This window comes from Phoca vitulina, unplaced genomic scaffold (genome assembly GCF_004348235.1).
Source record: "Phoca vitulina isolate PV1807 unplaced genomic scaffold, GSC_HSeal_1.0 scaffold3, whole genome shotgun sequence".
NCBI classification, from domain to species: Eukaryota; Metazoa; Chordata; class Mammalia; order Carnivora; family Phocidae; genus Phoca; species Phoca vitulina.
Window position 1 is genome coordinate 59,981,103 of NW_022589706.1, and position 24,948 is coordinate 60,006,050.

Sequence of the window (24,948 nt, forward strand, 5' to 3'; positions counted from 1 at the left end):
TTGCTTGTTTGATAAATGATACAGTCATCCAACTTAGGTCTAACGGAGGTTAATACCTGCTTGGCTTTAACATACAGGAAATGGCTTCCTGTTCATTTCTGGAACCCTGACTATGTGCCAAGCCTAGTGCTGGGTGCTATCGCCACCTCACCCTTCCCAAGAGTCAGTGGCGATGGTATTAGACCTGCTCCACTGATGAGGTAAGCAAAATTTTAGAGAGTTCAGTTACTTGCCCAGGGGTCACAAGATGTTAAAGGGTAGCCAGGATTCAAACACAAGTGTGTCTCGCTCCTTGCAGCCACAGATGGACTGAGTTTGACAACAATATTAAGGACCGGAGAAGAAGGCTAATCTCAGAGAGGCTGTGGTAAACATACTAGTTGATCAGGTGCGAGACACTCAGGACCTGGACTTTCACTGTAGAGACAGGAGGTCTACAGACGTCACTGAGCCCATGAAAGCCCTGTATCCTCACCCATCCCCACCCTCTCCTTGTCGAGGCTGAGCTCTCGATCACCACTTCTTCAACTCAGACACCTGGATTCTGACCACAGCGCATGCACCAGCGCACGGGCAGCTGACTGCAGAAGGGGTGGGGGCGGGGCGAAGGGGGTGGGACTGTGTCCGACCAGGCAAGCTCTGCGCTGGCCTGCCTCCTTCAGAGACAGTCTTTGTGTCTTTGCAAGTTTCCTTTTTACCTCCTTCCAGATGGAGACTTAATATAGTGCCTCAGGGATATGAGAACAGAGAATTTTTCACCAGTGAAATGGAATTTTTATGGTCTGTGAAAGATACATCTCTTTTGTTAGTCCCTTTATTTACCTTTGCAGTACTATAAACCGAAGCAGGAAATTATACTTTCAGATTAGGAAACATTGTAGAAGGCACAGTTAGAGCATTTCATGGACATTTGTCCCAGTTGCTCAGGCTTTATTCCCATCTTCAGTAAAAATTGCTTAATTGGTTTATCTGATAATAAAAGTAATCTACCATAATTGTGGGCAATACAGACAATAGAGAAAGGTATAAAAAGAAAGTGGAAATTGTAATCTCACCACGGAGAGATAACCACTAGTAATGTTTATTGTATATCTTTCCGGATATTTTTCCATGCTAATTCATGTACATACGCAATTTATTATTTCAATAAAACAGTGGCATATTTTTGTAAGCTATGTTCTCCTTAGCATATTATAAATATTTTTAGGGTATAAATGTAGGTCTATCCAAATTTTCATTCCACTGTAATAGTATACTATGTGGCTACACCCCAATTATGTTTATCATTCCCAAATAGCAAAATATTTCGGGTCAGTTGGTTGTTGTTTGCTGTGTTTTGTTTTCAGGGTGTTTTTTTTTGTTTTGTTTTTTGTTTTTTTTTTGCTGTTATATAAAATCCTACAATGATGATTATTACAAATATATTTCTGTGTAGTTGTCCATTCAGTTGTTTCTTTTAGATTCACTCCTAACAACTGAATCTTTTCTGTGTTGATTTCACGTCACTAAACTTTACTCAGATGGATTACGGTCCCATCATCAGTGCACAAAAGCCTGTACTCTCCACAGTACATTGAATATTGGGGCTCTCAACCCTTTTAAACTTTGCTGCTCTAACAAGAAATTTATTGTTATTAATAATTAACCTTAGTTAATTGAATAATCAGGAATTCACACCAATTTAATTATTTCAAATATAATTATTTCAAAATTATCTAATTGCTGGTAAGCTTAATATAGTTTTCATGGATTTTTAAACATGTGTCGTCCTTTTTTGAGAGTGACCTGTTCATATCCTTTGCTCATTTAGTCACTAAAAGGAGTTATTATTATTATTATTCATTTGTAAAAATTCTTTATATGTGAACAATATAAAATTTTGATCTGTTGTTCATATTTCAAATGTTTTCGCCAGGTGGTCATCTGTCTTTTTATTGATTGTGAAATTTTAAAATTGGCTTTGCAAGTATGTATATATTTTTTATATGCATGCACACACAGAGAATAGGTATGGACATGGAAATAGCCAAAGACAGTCACAGACATTCAACATTCTCTGCCACCTCTCACTCCTGCCACCTCTGAGTAGTTACCTGACCCTCACATTTCCGCATGGAACTCTCTCGTGGTCTTCTGGTATGGAACTTTGCACCTCCTATGATGTATTTTTGTTACATACATTAAACTTTCATCTCTTCTCTTCAACTGGAAACTCCTTGAGCCCCACAAAGCGCCCAGCAGAGTGCCTGGCAGGTATTAAATAGACGAGTGGAGGAAAGCTTTGTGTCTCACCTCCTCTCAGATACAAGGAAACTGTCTCACAGACGTTTAGCCCCAGGGATCTGCCCAAAGTCACAGAGCAGAGACAATTCTCCTGACACTCTACCCACTATTCTTTCCACCGTCTTCCCTTGTGTCACATAACAATAAAATGCATCTCACAAAGCCATCAGAGTGAGCTAACACACTGCATGGCCTACAGGGCCTCAGCCACAACAGGCTCCTACCTATAAAAGGAGGTATCAGGGTATCCGATACCAGGACCTAGAGGCTCTGTGCTTCGTTTGTTGCTTTATTTAGTCCCCTCAGACCCTCTGACGACAGCAGCAGTCAGATCTCAAGAACAGCATCCATCTATTTGCTTTGGTTTAGTCTCTTTATGTAAGCAGCTAAATCCCAGTTTGTTATTCTGACCACTAGATGGAGTCCAGTTATTAGCCTGAAGAGACAAGAGGCGTGCTTACAAGCGTCCCAGCCTCCAAGTGTCCCCAGTGACCCTCGGGTTAACCAGAACGTGACCCCGCCACTCTGCAGAAATGGCTCTTCCAATGGGGACAATTCTAGTTAAAGCTGGAGATCAAAAGGTTTTATCTGACTTTCCGTTGTGAGCTAATTATCCATTTGTGAGGCTCCTCAGTGAAAATTTGCAATTGCATTTTAGGTGTTCCTAGACCTCTTTCCCTCTCCCCCTCCTATTCTCTCTCTCCCCTTAATCTTTATTATCTTTAAAGACAAAGAATATTCTCTGCATCTCTGTCCTCAGTCAGAAATTTCTGCCCCAAAAGTATTCTGAGCTATAGATTCACCTGATGAGGAAATGTTGCTGCCCTGAAATAGGGGGAAAAAAAATCAAGAAATGGGTTCACATCTTAATTTTATCTAAAGGATGAAATGCTGGGTGGACCCAGAATGGAATTCCTCTTGATCTCGTGTGTTCAATTAAAACCTTTTCAGGAAATATTATTCAGGAATGCTTTTGTCACACTCTTTATTTTTCTGTCAGTTTTCACAGAGAACATGGCACATTTTGCAATTGCCATCCTATTCTATGCCTTATTTCTTAAATTCACAGTTTTTGGCAGTCACCTGCATTTCCCTGAACCATCAGATATAAACACAAATGAGATATGGATGAAAGTAAGACAAATAGAACAAGGAATGGCAATTATAACCCGAGCACTCCCACTTTTTAAAATTCAAGATCATTCGCTTCACTTGTACAAAAATGAATCACCCCAGCTTCCCCAGGAGGCTTACCATGAGTCAAGTTAACTTAACCCTCATTTAGAAATAGAGAAAATATCCCCTTACAGATTTCTAACTACTATGTCTAAATCTTTCCCCTCTAAACAGCTCCAGCTCATAACAACGATTACAGAGCTCCCTGCATCAACCTTTATGTTACTAAGCTTGAGAATGATTGAGACATTTAAAGACAAACTTGAGAACATAATCAATTATTTAGCTGGACAGTAGAGGAGTGCCTTATGTGTGACCTCCAAGACAGAGGAAACTTCCAGGTTAAAACAAAAGTCCCCTGGTATATTTTCAATGCTTCACAAAATATATATTATCGCCTATTCCTGTAGGTTTTCTTTTAATGTATACAGTTCAGGCTGAAAAATAATCTAACACCTTTATTCTCCCTCTAGTTCCCTGATAAATACTAAGATCCTCAGGCAAAAATATACAAGGACAGCTTGGGTCTTGCAGCTTGATGTGAAAGTCAGAATGTTGCATAATATTGATGGTTTTATATAAAAATGTAAAGATGTCATCCCCTGAATTTTCTGCAAATCAAGGCATCTCTAGAGAACTTATCTACATCATATCACATTCATAAAAAATAGCATTTTGTGTATCTATACACAACTTGGTCTAATGTGCTCTTCTATTTAACATACTAATTTGAACATTCTAGGGTCTTTATTAGGCTATAAAAAAACAAAGCAATCACATTCTTAAAAGGAAATATTTGAGAAATGAACAGATTCAAGCTATATTCTAAATTCTGTGGTTCTTGTGTTAGGAAACAAAATTTATTCACTTGGAAGTACTTAAAAGTAACAGACAACCAAAATAGATGCAAATTCAAATTTATGATATGGATATCATAGTGATAAAAGAGTATGCTGGAAAAATAGAGTGGATTAGAGAATCGGAAGATGGAGGTCCTAATGAAGTCTTGCTAACAGAGGTAGGTTATTTAACTATTCTGGGATCGGTTACTCCATTTGTAACTCATGCATTCATCCAAGGAATTCTTGTCGAGTGCTCACATCTGCTTAGCACTGTTCCGGACACTGGGCATAGAAGACCCTGTCTTCATCAAGGTTACACTGTACTGGAGGAAGACAGAAGATAAACAATGTATGCAAGTCAAATATATAAAATGTGTATTGTATTAGGGATCAGGAAAGGCTATGGAATAAAGTAACAAGGAGAAGAGGGATAAAGAGAAAGAAGGCACTTGAAATTCTAAGTAGGGTCATCAAGAAAAACCACACTGAGAAGGTGAGGTTTGAGTCAAAATCTAAAGAAGGCAAATGTATCAGGAAAAGCATGTGTCAGAGGCAGGAGTCAGTGCAAAGACCCTGAGGTGGGAGTATAACCCTCATATGTGAGGAAGTGTGAGGAAGCCAATGTGATTGGAGGAGAGCGAGAGAAATAAGTGGGACAGGAAGTGAGGGAGGGAACGGAGGTGGAGGTGGGGTGGGTTGGCTATAGGGAAGGAATGATTTTGGCTTTTTCTCTGAAAGAGATGGGAAGGTATCATAAGGTTTTGTAGAGAGACATAATATTTCCTGGCTTATATTTAACAGATCACTTGGGCTACTGTATTGAGAATAGATGAAATGGGGCCAGAAGCAGAAGCTATGAGACCAGCAAGGCAATGATTTCAATAATCAAGGTAAAAAGATAAGGTGACTTTATCTAGAGAGAGCGGTAGTATGGGTCCTATCTATATTTCAAATCAAATTTAATAATTCACATGAGAATGATTTGGAAGTTGTACATTCTTCACAAATATGAGATAGTAATAATGTTCTTATTTATAAAATTTTTGACTATTCTTTTGCATATGCTATTCCAGATCAACTTTAGAAACAATTTGTGAGTTTCATTTGAAAAATACCTAGCTTTTTCTACAGAGATTTTTCCCAATTGGATCTTAAATCTTATCTTTTAAAAATTACCTGTCAATATGATTATATATTTTTCCATTAATCCATTTATCTTACAAATTACATTAATATGTTTCCAAATAGTTTAGAGCCAAACTCTAGCTGGTACAGTGAGTCTATAATGTTGTTTTGGGATATGATTTGTGATATCTTATTTAGGACTTCATATTCATTTCTATAAATAAGATTGGTGCATGTTTTTGTTGCTATATAAAAAACAATTGGATAGTTGGATATCATGGTTATACTAGCTATAGAGAATGAATTGGGAAGTACTTTTCTTTCTTTGTACAGAGTTTAACTATCATAGAATTATCTATTGAACACTATTAAATTATCTGAGCTGATTGCCTTGTGGAGAGAGGTGGTTATCATTTCATTTTGGACTATTCAGATATTCTACCTCTACAAGAATTGATCTTTAGTGATTTACATGCTCTTTTTATCTACCTTTGTAATTTATTTTCTCATTTACGTGAACTCAAATCTGTCATTAGTCCTTTTCTTAGTCCTGGCATCATTATTTATGCTTTCTCTCCTGGGTCACACGTACATTTTTTTTTTCTGTTATGATGATCTTTTCAAAAAAATCACCTTTTGTCTGTAATAAAGATCTAAGGGTTTTTTTTTTCTTTTGTCAAGTAATGCTTTAATCAATAAAATAGTTTCTTATAATTCCCTAGGATTAATTTTTTTTAGTTTTCTAGCCTCTTGAAGTGAATATAAAGTTCACTTATTTTCAGTTCTCACAGTGTTTTAATAAGTTCATGGAAGAATAACCATTTTCCTCTGGGTACTATTTCACTATATCCCACAGGTGTTTGAAATGTATTGCTCATGTTCTTATTAATTTCTACCATGAAATCTTATATTTTAAAGTCATCTTTAAAACTCAGAGTCATTTTGAAAAACAAAGTATCTCATTTCCTACTGAACAGTTGTTTGGGGATTACCCTACTATTGGTTCTATAGAGCTTTATTGCATTGAGTGCTTGATTTTTTTTTCTAATGTCCTTTTGAACACAATAAGCATTTCTTTGATGACTCTCAAGATCCTTTATCCAAAATTTAATTTAACATAAAAGTTAGTTTTAATTTGGATGAAGCTCTTTTAAGCAAAATGAAATTAGACAAATTTAGACAAAACAGAAATACACATGCTAACTGACAGAAATCTAGGCTGGATGCAAGGAGAGCAATCCTAAAGAGTTCAAACAATCCTGGCAAGAGATGGTGTTAACTTGAACAGAGATGGAGATGCAGGAGGACAAGTTCAGTTCTGAACTGAGTTTTTGGTTACTAGAAAATTTAGGTGAATACGATCAGAGGTCTGCTGGTTGGGGGCTCGGCAGTAAGGTCTGGTCTGAGGGTAAGGACTTGCAGTCAGTTATACAGGTGATATGAAAAACCAGCTAGGAGGCAAAGTCATCTGTAAGGAGGGATGGGCCAAAGGAATTGAGGAGAGTGGTGAAGGTTTGATCATATGGAGCAGCTGTAAGAATGAAGAGAGAGAATCCTGGAGTCTCGAACAGAGTATTAAATTGGAAGTGTTGAATCTTTACATAAGCTAGTTGGCCTGTATCGCCGTGGAGGCTGAGTTTAACAGCTCTTTAGCTTCCTCCGTAGAGAAATGACAAGAGAAGCAAGATTTGGAGGATGAAAGATGAGGACTTGTGTTTTAGACATGTTTAGCAGAAAGTACTAAAACTTCTAATATCGTAGAAGCTGAAAATCTGAATGCCCAGGGGCGTCTGGGTGTCTGACATGACACTTGATTCTGGCTCAGGTCATGATCTCAGGGTCGTGAGATCAAGCACCGCCCCCCCCATCAGACTTGACTCTCAGGTGGGGAGTCTGCTTGAGATTCTTTCTCTTCCTCTCCCTCTGCTCCTCCCTGCTGCTCACCTGCACTCTCGCTCTCTCTCAATCCCTCTAAAATAAATAAATAAATCTGAAAAAAAAAAAAAGAAAATATGAATGCCCAGAGTTTGATTAAAGAGTTGTAGTAGTCCTGAGCTTTAATTCAGGTAGTAAAAAACATAACAGATAAATAAAATCTGGCCAGTGGAAGAGTAAGGTGTGAGGGTAGTATGACCCAGTATCTAGCGAGCATACTAGAATTTACTCTCTTATATGAATGCTGCCCTCAATGGCTGAAGTAATTTCTTTGGGAGGCTATACACTTAGTCCAAAATGTTTGGCATCCTACCCCCCCTCCTAGTTTATGAGAAAGTAAATTTCTTCTCTTAATAACAGTACATTATTTTGAACCAAAATAGTATATTGCTTATCATTCCTCCTGGTCTATATTTTCAGACTTTTCTCATGTGGATTTCCAAGTTGTTTCCATACATCCTTAGGTTGCCCTTTCCATCTAGAGAGAAGTTGGAGTAAAGGATGAACGGATTCATTACATGATTCTGTAGGCAACTTCCCTGAATGGCCAACAATCTTCCGAATATATCTTTGCTACCATTTAAAAATAACCTTGTTTATTTTCATACTTGCACACCATGAATGCAAGGCATAGAAGCAACAAAACAAAACAAAACAAAACAAAACAAAACAAATGCAAAACCAAAAAAAGCCAAAAAGTTCTACATGAAAAGAGGAGATAAATTTGATGGCCCAATCCTGCTGGGGATAACCAGAAGCGGGTTTAAGTTTGAAAAAAGTGCAGAAAAGCTAACGGAGGAGTGCTATGGAAACTACATTGGCGTCTGCGGGTTGGGTCTATTCCATAGAAGGGAGGTGTTGTGGACCGTGCAGAAGAAAGACATGATGTCAGTAGCAACTGCGGACAATTACTAGAGCAGCCACATCGAGGAGCCGGCATCCCCAGTGTTGCTTTGTTACAGGGAAAATACAAAGGCAGCAGAAGTTGAACTTGGCATGAAGAGAGATAAAAACCAAAAAACCCCCAAAACAACAACAACAACAACACAACTAAGTTTAAACACTCCCACCCTGGTCACACTCCACCATCTAAAACCATAACAGCATTGTTTTGTATAAGATATACATATTCCAACTGACACCCTGCTCCGGTGTATGCTTGAGAATATTTTTGACCACAGGTGCTCTGTCTCATTCAAGTTAGTGAATGAAAGGCAAGGTCTTCCGTTTTAACTGATTTGGCACCCAGAAAACAAATCACCCAACAAGGAGAATTTCAAACTTCTTTTCCCAGGAAATGGTCAGAGTGCCATACTATATGGTAATGCAAGTGCCCATTCTTAGCCTCGACTATGAATATAACACACACAGTAGGTCCTTTAAAAATGTGGGTTGAATAAATGTTCGAAGTCAGTTAGTCTGTTCTTTTCCCTCCAGGGTAAAGTTTCCTCACCTATAAAATAGTAGAAACAGTAACTTCATAAAGCTGAGGCATACATTTCAAGAGGGATAACATGTACAAAGTATTTAGCACACCACCTTTCACGTAAGTGATTAAAATGTTAATCCTTTCTTTTTCTACCTTGGACAGTGTAATCAGCAATATGCAGCAACCCTACTTAAAAAATAATGGAGACCACAGGCTGCAAACTGTTTTTAAAATAAAGGATATATATTTTTTAAAGATGACGTTATCTATCTAGACACGTACATATCCTTACATTTACATATACATATATGCACACATACATATACCTGCATACATATATTTACTCACCTAGAACCAGGGAAACCCCAAGAATCATCCTTGCTGGCTTCCTCTCTTTCTCTCATTCCTCACATCCAATCCTGTCACCTCTCTCCAGACACTGCCCCACCCATGGCTCTTTGTACATGACCCATTTGACATTCTTGTCTGAGCCAGCTTCCATTAGTTTTCCCCCCGAATTAGATAATTCAACTGCCTGCTCACCAGGTCTGCCTGCTTCCTTTATTCCCCAATCTACGCTCCATCATGGTGCAGCCACCAAAGTGATCTTTGGAAAACATAAATCAGATCAAGTCATTCCCCTGCTCCAAAAGGGCGGGGGGGAAATCAAATGGCTTCATATTTCATTTGGGAGAAAAACCGAACTCTTTACTGTGGCCTATGAGGTTCTCCCGATCTGGTCCTGCCTACCTCCCTGAGGGCTCACTCTATGGGAAACTTACAAGACCTCTTTCTTTTCTCAAACATGCCAAATTCACGAATAGCCCCACGGCTTGTGCGTTTGATTTTTCTGCCCGGAACACTCTTTCCCAGACTGTCTCAAGCCTGTTTCCTTTCACCACTCAAGTCTCGGCTCAAATGTCACCTACTCAGGAAAGCATTTCCTTACCACTTACTCAAAGTCACTCTCCCCTCTTCTCAGCCCCGCTCTGTCACATTAGCCTGTTTAATTATATTAATAGAGTTTATCACTGTGACGAAAGTTTACTGTTTATTTTCGCAAAGGGAAATGAATTCTCCTTTTAAATTATTAATGTGGGGCACCTGGGTGGCTCAGTTGGTTAAGCGACTGCCTTCGGCTCAGGTCATGATCCCAGAGTCCTGGGATCAAGTCCCGCATCGGGCTCCCGGCTCAGCGGGGAGCCTGCTTCTCCCTCTGACCCTCTCCCCTCTCATGCTGTTTCTTTCTCTCTCTCTCTCAAATAAATAAATAAATACAAATCTTAAAAAAAAAATATTAATGCGATTTTGTTTTTTGCCTTCCTGAGAATAAATCTTGGTTCTTTTCTAGAATCATTCACCTGCTGATTAGGATTAATTCCAGTAGGGTTGTACTGAGAAAGTCTTAGGTAACATCAAGCTTTTGAAATTCAAAAGCCACCTTTTGGTCCTGAAAAAGGATTATCTAAATTCCTCTATCTCCTTTAGCTTCTAAAAGATCAGACTTTTGTGGAAGAGATCAGAGAATTTTATGTATATAAGGGAAATCCAGACAGAAAAGAAAGACCAGGAAGCCTGTCCTTTTCTACCCCCCCCCCCGAAACTGTGGAAGGAAGAGGGAGGAGAGGTAGCCCCTCCTTCCCACACTTGGGTCTCATCACAAGCTGCCCTCAAGCAAAGCACAGACAGTAACCTTGGGGGCCCAGCATAGCCCGCAGTATGAGGCCACGAGCTAGAGTTATCCTGAGTCCCCTTGCCTTCTACAGTGTAAAAACAGGACCTGTAACTCTGAAGGTCTGGCTAGGGAAGCTTATCAGAGGAAATTAATCTTCATAGGAAGCAGGTGGCTTTGTAGTGAGTTCTGAAAAGCAGGTCTCAGCTAGAGCTGGAAGGGATCACGGTCAAACCCCAAAAGCCTCTAGTACCACGGTAACCGAGAGGAACCCAAGTCATCAAGGGACACCTTGGGCCCTGTCTCGGCCCAGAGACAACAGATGATGAGCTTCCTTCACCATAAACTTCTGCTCCAAACATCAAACAATTAGCAAGTAGTTACCTGGCCCTAGAGCTTTGACTCATCCTCCATTTTAGTCAGGGATATAACTAGAAGAGGCTAAATGAGAATCTGAGCATTTTTGTCTAAGAGAGACTGGACATTTTCTAGACAATGGTTCTCATACTCCGTGGCTTATCAGAACCACCTGGGGAGTTAAGAAAGCCCACCGAGGCCCAGACTTCTAGAAGTGGAATGGGGCCTAGGCCTTGATACCCATTTCATTCCCTATTACAATCTGATACCCACTAAAATTTGAGAACCACTGCCCTGGAGGGACTGTTCCCATTATTTGTTTGGATTAACTTTAAACTAGAGGAGACTTTTAATGTCCCTCCCATTACCCAGTAGGTGGAAGCTCAAAGGAGATGAGATAAACTACAGATACATATTTTTTAATTTATATATTTTTCTATGTACATTCAACTTTTATGTTGAGTTCAATTATGTAATGCACTCCGTTTGTTTAATAACTTACCATTATCCTCTTGCAATTAGAATATATGGTTCATGATGGGAGGGATCCTGTCTATGTTGTTTACTGCTGCACATCAGTGTCTGGAACAGAGTATTCACTCAAATATTTGATGAGGAAATCAATCAATCAGTTGATTAATTAACTAATTAATTCATGCATAGGCATTTAGTAGAGAGAATTTGGTGTCAGGAGACACTCTATGGGTAAGGAAGAAGTAGAGAAACAAGGCATTGAAACTCTGGCAGAGGCAGAACCAAATATTTTTCAAAAACAGCTCAAAAATGTTTAAAGAAGTAAATTACCTGTCCCTATCAAGTGAAAGGCTTACTTTGCATCCTTATATCAGAATCGAGAGGTAAGGAACAAACAGAGTCTGTAAAAATTTGACTTGAAGATTTAAGTAAGTAGGTGCTGAATACTGGAGAGACTCTGCTACGGTCTGTCACCTGCCTGGAAAGTGATGTGACAGAGTGACACGTGTCGTTGGTGTTCAGCAGTCCTTTGGTTCATTGACCTTTCTGATATCTAGCTTATCTGATTCAAATTTTTTTAAAAGTAAATCTGTTCCTTATTATAAGATATAAATCTAATGTATAAAACTTAGAAAAATATCCATGATCATATTACCTGGATATTATCATCACTATTAACCTAGTGATCTAATAAATAGGAGTGTTCATTAGGACTGTGATTTTTGTCCCTCTGCTGTACCCTCAGCATCTTGAGTGATTGGAACAGCACTCAATAAATAACTGTTGAGTGAATTCATTAAGATACGCATTAAATAGTTTTCTTCACAGTCATTATCCATTAGAATAAGAGGATTCCCCTTACTCCCTTTGATCTTTATAGGCCCTCAAAAAGAAAAATATATGTTTATATGTTTTTATTAGCCCTTCTTTACTTTCTTTGGCTTTGATTCATGGATTGTATTTTTAAATATTTCTAGACACACTTTGTAATCTTTTGACTCTCCTTCCTAAATGCAAAACTGAGCACAGACTTTATAAGAGACAGGCCAAGCAGAATATAGAAGAGGGCAACTTTCCAAATCTTGCATTTTATGATCCATTTAGCAATCTGAGCATCCTCCTGAATTTTAAATAGCAGGGTTGGATAGTTGACTCATAGTCAGCTTGTGTTCTGGTGTGACACCTGGCTTTCTCCCATCCCCCTTGAGAGAAGCTCCATTTGCTCTACTCGGTTTCCGGGATTGATGCATTGCTGGTGTTTTTCCTTTATTACATCAGATTTTCGTCTGCCTTTTTTTTTCCCTTTTCTCAATGCACATCTCCTTCCTCGAAACAAATTTCATGTTACTTTTCATTATACCATTTTTAATGTAGTAACCAACAATAAACAAAAATATCTTGGTTTTATATCTTTCAAAATTGAAAACGCTCCAGCTCTTATTCAATTCAGATCTTGCCTATAAATCACCCGAGACAAATTGTTATTGCTGGTTTCAACTGAGTTGTGTGGCCTGTCTCTATGTCCACTTTGATAACTAGCGGGTAGAAAGAGAGGAAGAAAATCTCATTACTTAAAAATCCAAACTAAATAAATCATACAAGAATAATTATATATTATATATTTTACTAGTTTTGAAATTGAGTGACTTTACACTTTGTCAATTTAGCTAAGCCAGAAATAGAATGTCTCCCAGGAGTCCCTTCTCTGTATGGTTCTGAGTTAGTCTCTGGCCACAGAAGAAATCCTCGTAAGATCTGAAATGCGGAAATGAGGAGCAGCCGTATTTCTACTCTGGAGGTCATGCAAGACCAAGCTACTGTGGCGGCTCACACACTCTTGCTGATCACTGGTCACCTAGCAGCCAGGTCTGGGGTTCCTCCAGCTCTAGCCAGATTGCCCCGTCGGCATCCGCAAATCCCAAGCCAGGTAGACATGCAGGGTGCCAGCTTATTCCGCAGGTCACCCATATGACCAAGTTGGCAACCATGAAAGACAGAAACTGGTTCCAGTTTGTCCTCCCGAGTCCTGGTTTGTCATCGCAAATTGTAGTTTTTCCTCAAGGATCCCAGTGTGTCTTCTTGCATCCACAGATTCTGAGTTGGGAACTGGGGAATTGTTTATGTGGCTACTCTGGCTCATGCACTGTCACTAGGTACAATCAAGGTATAGGCTAAGGTTCCAGTCTCATCTGGAGGCTTATCTGGAGGAGCATCTGCTTCCAATCTCAAGTCCGTGGTCATTGGCAGGATTCAGCTCATCACGGGTTGTGGGACTGAGGGCCTCACCTCGTCACTGGCTATAGGCCAGAGGCTCCTTCAGTTATTTGCCACATGGGCCTTTCCATAGAGAAGCTGGTTTCCATCAGAGCAAGCAAATGAGAGGGCAAGGGGGTAAACAGGAGAGAAGCAGAGTCACTTTGTAACCCACTCTTAGAAGTGACATCCCATGATTTTGATTATAATGTTTGTTAGAAGGAAGTCACTAGGCTCAGCCAACACGCAAGGGGAAGATTATAAAAGGGCATGAATGCCATGAACAGGGATAACTGAAAGCCATCTTTGAAGTTGTCTACCATACCTTTTCAGATCAAAAGGCCTCTGAGCATCTTAAGTATGTGCTGTGCACACCCTCTCTTTTAAAAAAAGAACTTTTAAGAATCATTTTCCCTATAGCATCTTCACAGGAAGATGTGGAGTATAGATTTTGTCTAATGGAGTGAATCATAGATTTATACATAGGAAGCTCACAAAGTTTTTAAAGAAAACATATCAGCTTGGAATGAAGAGAGAGACAGACAAATTGAAAAAAGTCATTTCTACCACCAAACAGTTGCAGGCAGGAAACAGGTTAAGAAGTCTACCCAGCTGCAAATACCAGCCATATCCCATAGAAAAGGAAGGATGACTTGAAAGGCAGAACCAGGATTCTACACAATGAGGCCAAGAGCTATGGAGAACAACTGATGGGGAGTATGACTGAGCCCAAAGCAGAGAAAAGGTACTGTGTGTCAGACCAGATTTCAGAATTTGATGGACTAGTGACTGCTTCATGCCTCCTATCTTCTCCCTCTCTGAATGCAAGTATCCATTGTGGTTATTACCATTCAATGTTGGAAGTGTGCTAGTAGATGACTTAGTTAGTTCACAGGCTTCCAGAACTAAAAGAATATATCCACAGAATTACAACTGAGGATCCTTATCTACACTCAAATGGATTTAGATGGACAAAATCTTAGATCTTAAGCTTGAGCCTGATGCTGTAATAAAATAATATTTTTAGGGAGGCTCTTGGGAGGGAATGTGTTTATTTTGCATATGCAGTAATATGATTCATCTATGACCAGGAAGTGGATTGTGGCAGGTTTTAAAATTGCTTGTAAGTTTTATGAAACTCTCTTCCTTAAGTCTATGCTCCTTTTCCTCAAATCCGGGTGGGCTTTAAATGTTTCCACCAATAGAATATGGTGGAAGTGATGTCATGTGATTTAAGGCTGGTTAGTAAAGGATTAAAACTTCTCCCTTGTTTCCTGGAATACTTGTTTTTGGAATCCTAAGCTTCTATGGAAGGAGTCTGACTAGTTTAAGGAAGAATCCCAGCTGTGGAGAGGACATGTGTAGGCACTCTGGTCAGATGTCCTAGTCTTTGAGTGGTCTCAGCCTGGGCTCCGGAGAGTGGGCGACAAGGCTGTAGGTGATTCTAACCCCCAGCTACTGAGTCAGCCGGGGCTGTGAGTCTTTCCACATGATGCCCCAGATATTGTGGTAGAGAGACAAGTCATCTTCACCATAAGTCTGAAATCCTGACCCACAGAATCTATGATAATGGTTGTTCTAAGCAACTGAGTTGCAGGGTAATTTGTTATATAGTCCTAGGAACTGGGATGAAGCCATGAAAAACCATAACAGCAAAATTGTGAAGGAAATGCTTATTCGAAGCCAGTGTTTAGCTTTGAGGGCAATCAACAGTGCGTATGTTTATAATTATTTTAGAATCTTGTGTGAATGAGATAATGGACGTAATTACTCCTAGCACAATGCCTATAGCAATAAAGAACAAGGGTTTATTATCATGCCAAAAGAAATATATGTATGTATTTATTTCCAAATGGTTATTGTCAATGACCTACAAGTAATAATACTCTGGCCCTATGCTCCAAAGCTTTACATGTACATCTCCAAGTTACAGATGGGTAAAGATGGGGTTTGTCGTTCACACAAATCTGGGCAGAGCTAGAATTCAAACCCAGGTCTCTTTAACTCCAAATCTCTCACTTTTTTTTTTTTTTTACATTCCTCTCCCTCCAGACATTTTCATATTTAGAGAAAAGATTAAGAAACTACAATTATGAAAAGTTGGCCCCACAGAGAAGAGGCTCAAGAACGAAAACTTAACTTTGCACTTGGAAAAGAGAGAACAGGAATGATTTGATGATTAGGAATATGATGGGTTTCTATACTGGGGGATTAGGAATATGATGGGTTCTGTATTTTCGAAGAATATATTTACATATATAACCTTAGTTCATAAAAAATTAGAATTTAGAAAAGTAGGTGAGCTCTTAATAAAGCGCTTCATTTTGGCGAGGATTAACTCTTCATCTTACATAGTAAAGTTTGATCCACCATCTTCACTTCATGATTTAAAAGAAAAAGGTAAATACTGGATTTAATAGGAGTAACTGTACATACAGATACCGATGATACATAGGTTCAGGGCTAAATGGTTATTTAGTCCCCTTTAATTCTAATAGAGACAGTAACAGTAGCTCCCACCCATGCAGCATTATTTCACAGATGTCAGCAAAGGACTCTTTAGGTATCCTTCTTAATCCCTGAAACAGGTCTCTAAAGTAGGTACTACTCTACTATGACTTCTTCTACAGATGAGAAAGCTAGTACTTTACTCAAAGAAATGAACTCAGTTTCCCAAGGTCACTCAGCTAGGAAAGAGCGGAGTTGGGATTATATGATGGTTCAATCCCTCATTTCTTCATCTTTATAAAGTACTCTAAAGGAAACAAAATAAAATCACATGTGGAGATGACATACTGATATGGCCAATCACAGGCAAAATAAAACTGCAGTACTCTAAGTTGGTTTTTATTTGTATATATGTCTTTTTTGAATTACAACTATTGATTTCCTTTGAGAATATCATTGCTATTATCTGTATAGTTCTAATATCCATCCAATGCATAAATTTTCTACATTTATAGGTGGGTAATTTAAAAATATATACATGGAAAAACATACAATGCTTACAAACCAAATGCAAATAAAAATCTTTAAAAATCTTAGAAATTCATTAAGCAGGTTATGTTGATCCTATTAAAAATGGTTTGTCTATGTACAATACATAATCTTTAAAAATACTACTCCAGGAAACAAAAATTCTTTGGTTCAGCAAAAGGATTCTCTAAATGTGGAAATTCAATTTGTTAAGGATGCACCCTCTTGGGTTGGGCCTCACTTAACTGGTTTGACTCTTCAGGAAGCATATAGCTGACTCTTTCTGAATGCTGAAAATATGGGTGGAGAGTGGGTAGAGGTTGCTTTTCCCATAGAACATTAGCATGTGAAAATATAACCAGAAGCTTGAATAATGCAGGAACTTAGATGTTATTTTTACTCTGCCAGATCAAAAAGATACAGAGAAAGTCTGCTTCCCATCCATTTGGTGGGATCGTGGTGGATGCATGACAACATTCTCTAGTAAAGTTCTTCGGCGCTGGTATCCAGTGCCATTGAAACTAGTCTATTCATCATCTGAAAGATTGTGAGGAGGAGACAGGAGGGCACATTCTGGATGTCCCTTTTACTTAAGTCCCATCACTTCCTCAGCGGCTTGTCTACCTTACAAATCTAAAATTATAAACACATCCATGACTCAAATCTCTTTAAAAAGAGTTATTGATGCAATAGTGATTGCAGGGCATCAACATGAGCCAACGAGATTTTCATTAAAAATTAACTGTGGTTATTCTATACTCTTGATTTATTAATGGCAACAAACACAAAACTGGCCAAAATATCTCAGTTGTAAAGAGTCAGCAACCTTAACCTATAAGAAATTATTCTCTTCCATATTTAATCGGAAGGAAAAGCCTTCACAATTTTGTGCCTGCATGTTTTCTACTTCGTGAAAATATTTAGTATATAAGATAAAACCCTACCAAAGGCCCATCACTTGACCACACATTATAACTACCTTTAACAAGGCTTTTGAAAAGTCTCTGAGGTATCACAGCTGGTCACAGGAGAACAAAAATATTTTTTGCTTTATTTTTTCAAAGTTCCCCAATGGAATATAATTACTGGCTGGGTGAATTAACTCATTTATGCTAGGAAGCAGTACCATTGGCTAATACTTAAACTTGCCTTTCCCCAGACTAGTATCAGATGCATGTTAATATGTTTCTAGGTTGAATGCAGGTGAAAATCAAGAGCTTCTATCCACTACGAAGATTTCTGCAAACCATGGGTTTGAGATGCCATAATGCTTACATGGAATTGTTGAGAGTAGGGGAAGTCTTCCAGAGTTCACCCATATTCTTCCTTCCATGTGCATGACTTAGTTGCTCAAAGGCAAGACACTTTTTAAAACTTATTAAGACTCAAAGGAGACATGTATGATTGGGATGGAGCAATAGATTGCAGAGAAAATTATGCCCCCTCAACAAAAATTATTCTGACTATGGCGAGGGGAAGAGAATTGCCTCCAACATTTGAGAAGAGCAAAGAATAGAATACATGAATAATTCAGAGCATCTAAATGAGACATTATAACTCAGAACCACCTTCATATTCGCAGTGTCCACCCAGCTCATGGGCAGGGAGTTCTCTTCCTTAATGGTCTCCCCAAAGACATAATAATACTCCAAAGAGAGAAATGATCACTATTGGATTATTGGTCCTTATAGTCCTCTTCTGGATGTAGAGGCAATAATCATCTTTTCTTCTGTCAAAAGTCTTTATCCCAGCCTGACAGCTCATCTGGAGGCACTCCTTTTTCAGGGGGATACTTGTCGAAGTAGCTGTGGTCTGTGGGTCCACTGAGCTAATAGAGGAGGAATTAAACCAAAGGTGAGGATAATGCTGACTAAGCATGTTATATACAGGTTAATGCTTTTTATATCTGAACACTGCTTTTATACTGCAACCACTGGTAAGTTACATGTAAGGGGACAAGATGACCAACTATCATTTTTGAGTCACACTCTCAGCCTCTGAGATCTCCCCTTTAGTCCAAATGGATCCAGTCACTGCATTACATTCAACAGAAGCTACCTGGCTTGAGGAAGTATGTCCAAAAGAAAAGGTGACAGAAATGGCATCTATTCTTTTTTTTCAGATTGAAAAACATTTTAAAAGTAAATATTTAAAAAAAAAATCAAAATTTGGGGCACCAGGGTGGCTCAGTCGGTTAAGTATCTGCCTTCAGCTCAGGTCATGATCCCTGGGTCCTGGGATGGAGCCCCGCATCAGGCTCCCTGCTCAGCAGGGAATCTGCTTCTCCCTCTCCTTGCTCCTGTGCGCTTGCTCTCTCCCTCTCTCAAATTAATAAATAAAATCTTTGATAAAAGTCAAAATTTGCCACTTTTAAATCCTTTTTCCACTTTATAAAAATTTCTCACCAACCTTGAATTTCTATATGGTTAATTGACCCATATAAAGTTTCCAGAATGCCAAACAAAGGGTCAGTTCAAAATATTATTGTCCCTGTTGAAAGAGTGAAATGATTCTGGAATTAAACTATTTTACAAAGCAGGTGGTTTTCAATTCTTTGCTTTCAAACAAATTTTAAAAGTACCTGATTGAATTTTCAGCTGAAAGATCAGTAAAAATACTATTTATGATAAATCATAATGTGTTTTTTGGGAGAGTGGGGAGATCACTCAGAAGGCATTCAAAGTGACATTGCTATTATAAAACCCTCCAATCCCAGTTACTTATTTATGTGAACACAATTCTCAGCACTTAAGAGCCATATAATTTTAAAAACGAATAGAATTGATGTGGAGCCTGATCCCATTTTTTTTAAGTAACATTTCCCCCGCCCCAGTACATAAGTAATTTCTTCTCAAGAAATATTTGTTAAATACTTGCTTTAAAAGTTCGCAACATATTTCTGTTGTTTGATACTCCATGTTATAAAAATGTAATTACAACTGAATCCAGAAGAAATATGTGTGTTGTCACAGAAATTCCTGTTTGTCACAGGAATTTTAAAATTTAGAAAACTATAGTTGAAAGCCATTTAAAGAATAATCAAATACTAGCAGGCATAAAAATATTTTTACATAAGATGAAACTTTTTAGGGAAAATGGGATGGAAATATAAAAATATAAATTCAGAGAGGAAAAGGAATTATGTAATATTGCTGTCTGTAGATTTTAAATGACTAATGGGCATCTAATCTCACTGGTATTTAGATTACATTACATATATTTAAAGGAGTAACGTTTTACTTTAAAATGTCAATATTTACAACATACTGGAAATCACATCCTCCACAATTTAAACATACAATGAAAGAACTGAGATGTCAATCTAAAAATGGTTTTAAAATTCCTTTAAGGAGAACACAGCATAGAGTCTATAGGGTGTTGACTGAGATCATTCCTGAGTCATTCTCCGCGCCCCCACCCTTCCCCACCCTGTTAGCAGATGTTCTGTTTCCTCTCGAGCCATGCTGTCCCACCAGCCACAGGTGGTGACTGAGCACCCCAAAGGTGGCTAGTCCAAATTGAGACTGCTGTAAAATCCACATTTGGGATTTCAAAAACAGTATGGGAAAATAAATGTGACATCTCATTAATATTTTATGTTGATTGCATATCAAAATGACAATTTTTGATATATTGTAATAATTAAAATTAATTTCACCTGTTTCATTTTACCTGTGGCTAACCAGAAAATTTTAAATCACGGTATGATTCATATTTTACTTCTAGAGCCCTCTGTTAGCCTGACCAACATTGACTACCTGGGGACTTAGATTTATATGTAATTGGTTCCTGAGAACTGAGCTGATCTCCATCAAACAAGAAATACTATTTAGTCCCCATAATCACAAATTGCTATGACATTTTCACTTAATTTTTAAAAAGTATTAAAAAAATCTAAAATGTGGTACACACCCCTATTCTGTTTATGAAAACAAAAACTAGAAAAAAATTAAGAAAGTAATATAGCAGATACCATACCTCTCTCTGTAAAGGTGATGGAAGGTTCCGTGCTTTCAGTCCCTCCCAATTAAAACCATTTAACCATCTGAGAAGTAGAAACAGTACAGAAGAATATTACTTGCCCGATAAACTATCAGCCGTCGAGTTATCTGTCAGTCCGTTTTGTTGCCCTCTCCCTGCCCGCTACAGTGCAGCTGGAAGGGGCGGGGGGGAATGCATAACCATGCTGGTTGTCTGGTCTCACGTTAAATCCATGCCCACTAACCTCAAGGGGGTAGTTCATGCTGCCCAGCAATTGGTCTAGATTTCCCTGTTGTCCCACTCACTGTCACGCTCCCTTAGACTCATAATTCATACTTTGTCCTCTCTCCTCAAACTTCCAGAAACTGCCCCCATCCTCACTCCCTGAATGATGACCTGACTTACTATTTCACTGAGAAAACTGAGCTGTCACAAGCTTCCACCAGTCTATCTGCCTGTCTGTTCACATCTGTGGATCCCTTTTCTCGTGCACCATGAGTTCACTGCCTTTGCTTCTAGGGAAGGTCAGCTCAGCTCCTGCACTGTGTACTTGATCCTGTGGACTCCTCTATTCAAAGCCATGCTCCTGTCATTCTCCTCTCTATTGAATCTTCAATGCCCACCTGCTAGATCATCCCCATCAGTTTGGAGACATTTTATTTCTTCCAACCACAAAACACCCTCCCTTGACCTGAGCTCCCATCCAGCTTTCACTTTGTTTCTCTCCTCCCACAGGAGGAAAACTCCTTGGAAGTTATCCAATCACTCTACTTACCCATTTTCTCCTGACCACACTACAATCAGCACCCACCCCCTCCACTCCTGTGAATCTCCTCAATTCTCAGTTTTTGTATTACTTCACCTAGGAGAATTTGCCACCATTCATTACTCACACTTCCTGAAATACTTTTTTCACTTGGCTTCCAGGACATGTTATCCTACCTACTTGGGTGCTTTCCCTTGTTTCCCACTGCTATTTCCATAGGATGCTGGTGTGCTCCAGGGTATATGAAAACTGGCTAGAGGCCAGACCGTGCAGGTCTTGTAGAACACAGTACGGAATCAGGATTTTATGCTTAATGGGAAGCCATTAGAAAGTTCTAAGGAAATGATGGAATCTAAGCACCCTTCCAAAAGATAATTCTGGCTGCTATGTGGAGCATGACCAGAGGGGGCTGTAAGGAGGCAGGGTGGTGGTAGAGGTGTGAGGCTGAGGGCTGGGGAATTTGGGTGGCTGTCACACTCCTGTCTGTCAGCCACGCCAAAAATGATGCTCTTCCATCTTTTCTAATCTCTTCTCACCGCTGGAGTTGGTTTTCATTCAGTCCTTGACTGGATTCCCCATTCCAAGTCTAAGCTTAGCAAGAGTAAAAGTACTATAAACAGAGGGAAGGCTCTAGTACATTCCATTTCAGGTGCCATTCTTAACCCAAGGGGCCATTTTAGTATAAGCTGCTGAGACACTAATCAAAGAGTGAAAGTCAGACAGCAACCCAGCTGTAAGGCTTCCCTGTCCTTGCTACAAAACCAAAGAGTCCTCTCCTTGATCCACCCATCAGCTTCTTGGCATAGACTGAAGCTTCATTTTTAGGGATTTCTAGGTGCACAGTCATGTGGATTCTTTTCTTTTGCCACCAAATACTGCCACAATTTCTTTTAACATATTTTACACTGCTCTCTACCCAGAAGCTACTCCATAAATATTAATAAAAATCATTACTGTTACCCTACTGAATCAAAGAGCCTATACATTTCTTGCTGAGTACTTGCTACAATTTGACTTACGGCAATATTTACTTAACATGAGTGGCCATTCACTTAACACTTGGCCTTTTGACACTAACCACATTTTAAGTAACACAAGTGCCAGCATGCATTCATGTGTAAAAAATATTCACCAAAGAAATATTAGCAGCAATGGCACATAAACTGCTTCTTCATTTTTAGAAGACTGGTAGAAGCTATTCTGGAAAGTAATTTTAGCACCTAGAAATATTACAGGTAACATTAAGGCACTTGAAACAAAGAAAAGATTTAATTGCACCCTACAAATATATTATCCCTCTTTTCAGATTGGTGTTGGGAGACATGATCGATGCCTAGTTCATACATTAGCTCAGAAATAGGGGAGGGAGGAGCTCTGATTATGTTTAGTTAAGATGATTTAACTCAGAATGGACAAACATAACAATATGCCATGTTAAATTGCATTGTTTTTAAATACAAAGTTAAAATGAATGGTTCCCTGAGAAAAAAGCATATATTTTACTTTAGAGAAGAGTGAGAAAATCTGATGGCAAATTTCAGAAAGATTTTCTTTTTAATTCCAAGAGTACACAGAGTAGAGAAACTATAAGCCTTGAAGACTTATGGAAGGTTTTAGAGCATTCCTACTTAAAAGCAGGTTCTTAACCAACCCCCCCCCCCCAGCTTTATATTTTAAGAAACACTAGGTAAATCAGATGAAATAATGTCTTTGAGCTCTCTGGGCTCACTGAAACGCACTGTGTAAATCTGGTCCATCTTATTACTGAACTCGACCCCATGCACTGCACTCCAAATCTACCTTTACGTGGCCAAGAACATCCCGCCTGTTAAGAAGAGTGGGCCAATTAATCCCTACAGGGAAGGAAATTCAAAATTCTTCACTACCATGCTGAGGTGAGAAAATCCTTTAGCCTCAGTTTGCATGCGCACCCAATCACAGTTTGACAGCTACATTTAAATGAGCCTCAGGTAAATAAGAAAGAAAAGATAAAACCAGAGCCTGTTAACCCTGACCACCTGGGTGCAAAACGTGAAGACTCTTCCTTAATGAGCAAAAGGAGGAAAATACATTGAAGGGATGACTTTAATTGATGGGACACTTGTTTGCTCAATATGAATAGTGTGTTTAGGTGTCATTTTATAATGAGAAAAGAAATTGTAATAAGCGCATGGAGAAAGAAAGATAAATTGGAATCTAAGACAAATAATGAGTTTTACACTGAAGGCAATCCAAAGGATGACAAAGAATAATAAAAATACTATAGGCATTTTCATGTCTATAATATGCACAGCTGAGTCTGTCTCTTTCATCCTCCCTCCCTCCTAACACACCCTTAAGGCAAAGCCCAATATGAATTTACAATGTTGAATACGTGGCTTTATTTCAAGTGAGTTCATGAATAGATAGAGCAGGGTTGGCAGCCTGGGGAATTTTTTTTTTTTTTTTTTGAAGCTGCACCACTACTGTTAAGCAAAATGAATAGTGTTTCTATTCAGAAGCTTTTCTCCCTTTATTTCCACACTGTGTTCTGTGCCTCTAATTCTTCAGGAAAAAATACCCAGATAGGAATGAAATACTGAGAGGTGTTTTCATTTCTGAACATAAACACTTCAGTGTGTTCACAGGTTGTCAATGATGAAATTCTCCAATTTAGTTTTTCTGTTATCAATAGTACTATCAGTTGGTGATATTTTTTGTATATCGTGAGCAAAATTAAAACATTTTGAGGATTGCAGGATTTAGCTAGGCATCAGTTGTTTTAAAAATCTGAAAGGCTTGAACTCTACATATATAAACCAAATCAAAGAGGATAATTCATGGAAGTTATCACTGGTTCTGAAGGCCAGCTTCAGAAATCCACAGAAGTGCAAAGATGCATGTTAGATTATTGTATAAGGCTGAAACAGTGTTTGAGGTTTTGTGGAAATCAATGTACTTTATCCCAAATGTAAAATACAATACTAGGCTTCAAAATTTGGAGAGCTAGTCAAAGGAAAATTGTATTTAAAATAAATATATACTATTAACTAAAACTGAAATATAATACTATTTAACAGTTGATTTCTCTTTAATGTTGACAACAGTGACTATATCGTACTTTAATCACAAATCAAAGGTCAAAATTAGAACTTAATTTCTCTATAGAATCCAAGTTGATATTTTTAAAAAATAATAAGGGGCTCCTGGGTGGCTCAGTGGGTTAAGCATCCAACCCTTGATCTCAGCTCAGGTCTTGATCTTGGAGTCATTCATTGAGCTCCACACCCAGTGTGGAACCTACTTAAAAAATAAACATAAAAATAAAAATAGCAGTGTATAAAAAGCTAAGTTGCTATAACTTAAAGATGTGATTTTGTCACTTGTTTTAGAATTTCATCCATTCTTGATGTGAATTTTCAGCATTAGAGAAATCACCTTGAGACTGATTATTGTAACTGCACCTAGTAAAATACAAATTAAAAATAAAACACCAAAAAGGAAAAATTGAGCATCTGTAAAGGGGCTCTTGTGACCTACAACAAAAGCTTCAAGATTACATTTTTCTATAAATTTCTATTATTTTCTGGGCCAAGCAATAGCTATGTACCTGTGTTTCTTAATGTCATTGATTCCATTCTTCAGATTTCCAAGTCTTTCTGTTGGATTTTGCCTAAAATAAAAATTTTTTGAAGGGCAA

At 38.5% G+C, this 24,948-nt stretch overlaps 1 protein-coding gene across 3 annotated transcripts in view; it reads right to left on the reverse strand.

Moving 5' to 3' along the window:
• Window positions 1-16,221: 16,221 nt before the first annotated feature.
• PRKG2 (protein kinase cGMP-dependent 2) overlaps window positions 16,222-24,948 on the reverse strand; it is a 107,448-nt gene continuing 98,721 nt past the window's right edge. For all 3 annotated transcript variants that reach the window (XM_032400625.1, XM_032400622.1, XM_032400626.1), the window contains 3 exons: window positions 24,859-24,921; window positions 20,501-20,567; window positions 16,222-18,350 (listed from right to left, as the gene is read on the reverse strand). In XM_032400625.1, the coding sequence (XP_032256516.1) occupies window positions 18,255-18,350; window positions 20,501-20,567; window positions 24,859-24,921 (226 nt within the window). In that variant the 3' untranslated portion in view covers window positions 16,222-18,254. The remainder of the gene's footprint in view (window positions 18,351-20,500; window positions 20,568-24,858; window positions 24,922-24,948) is intronic.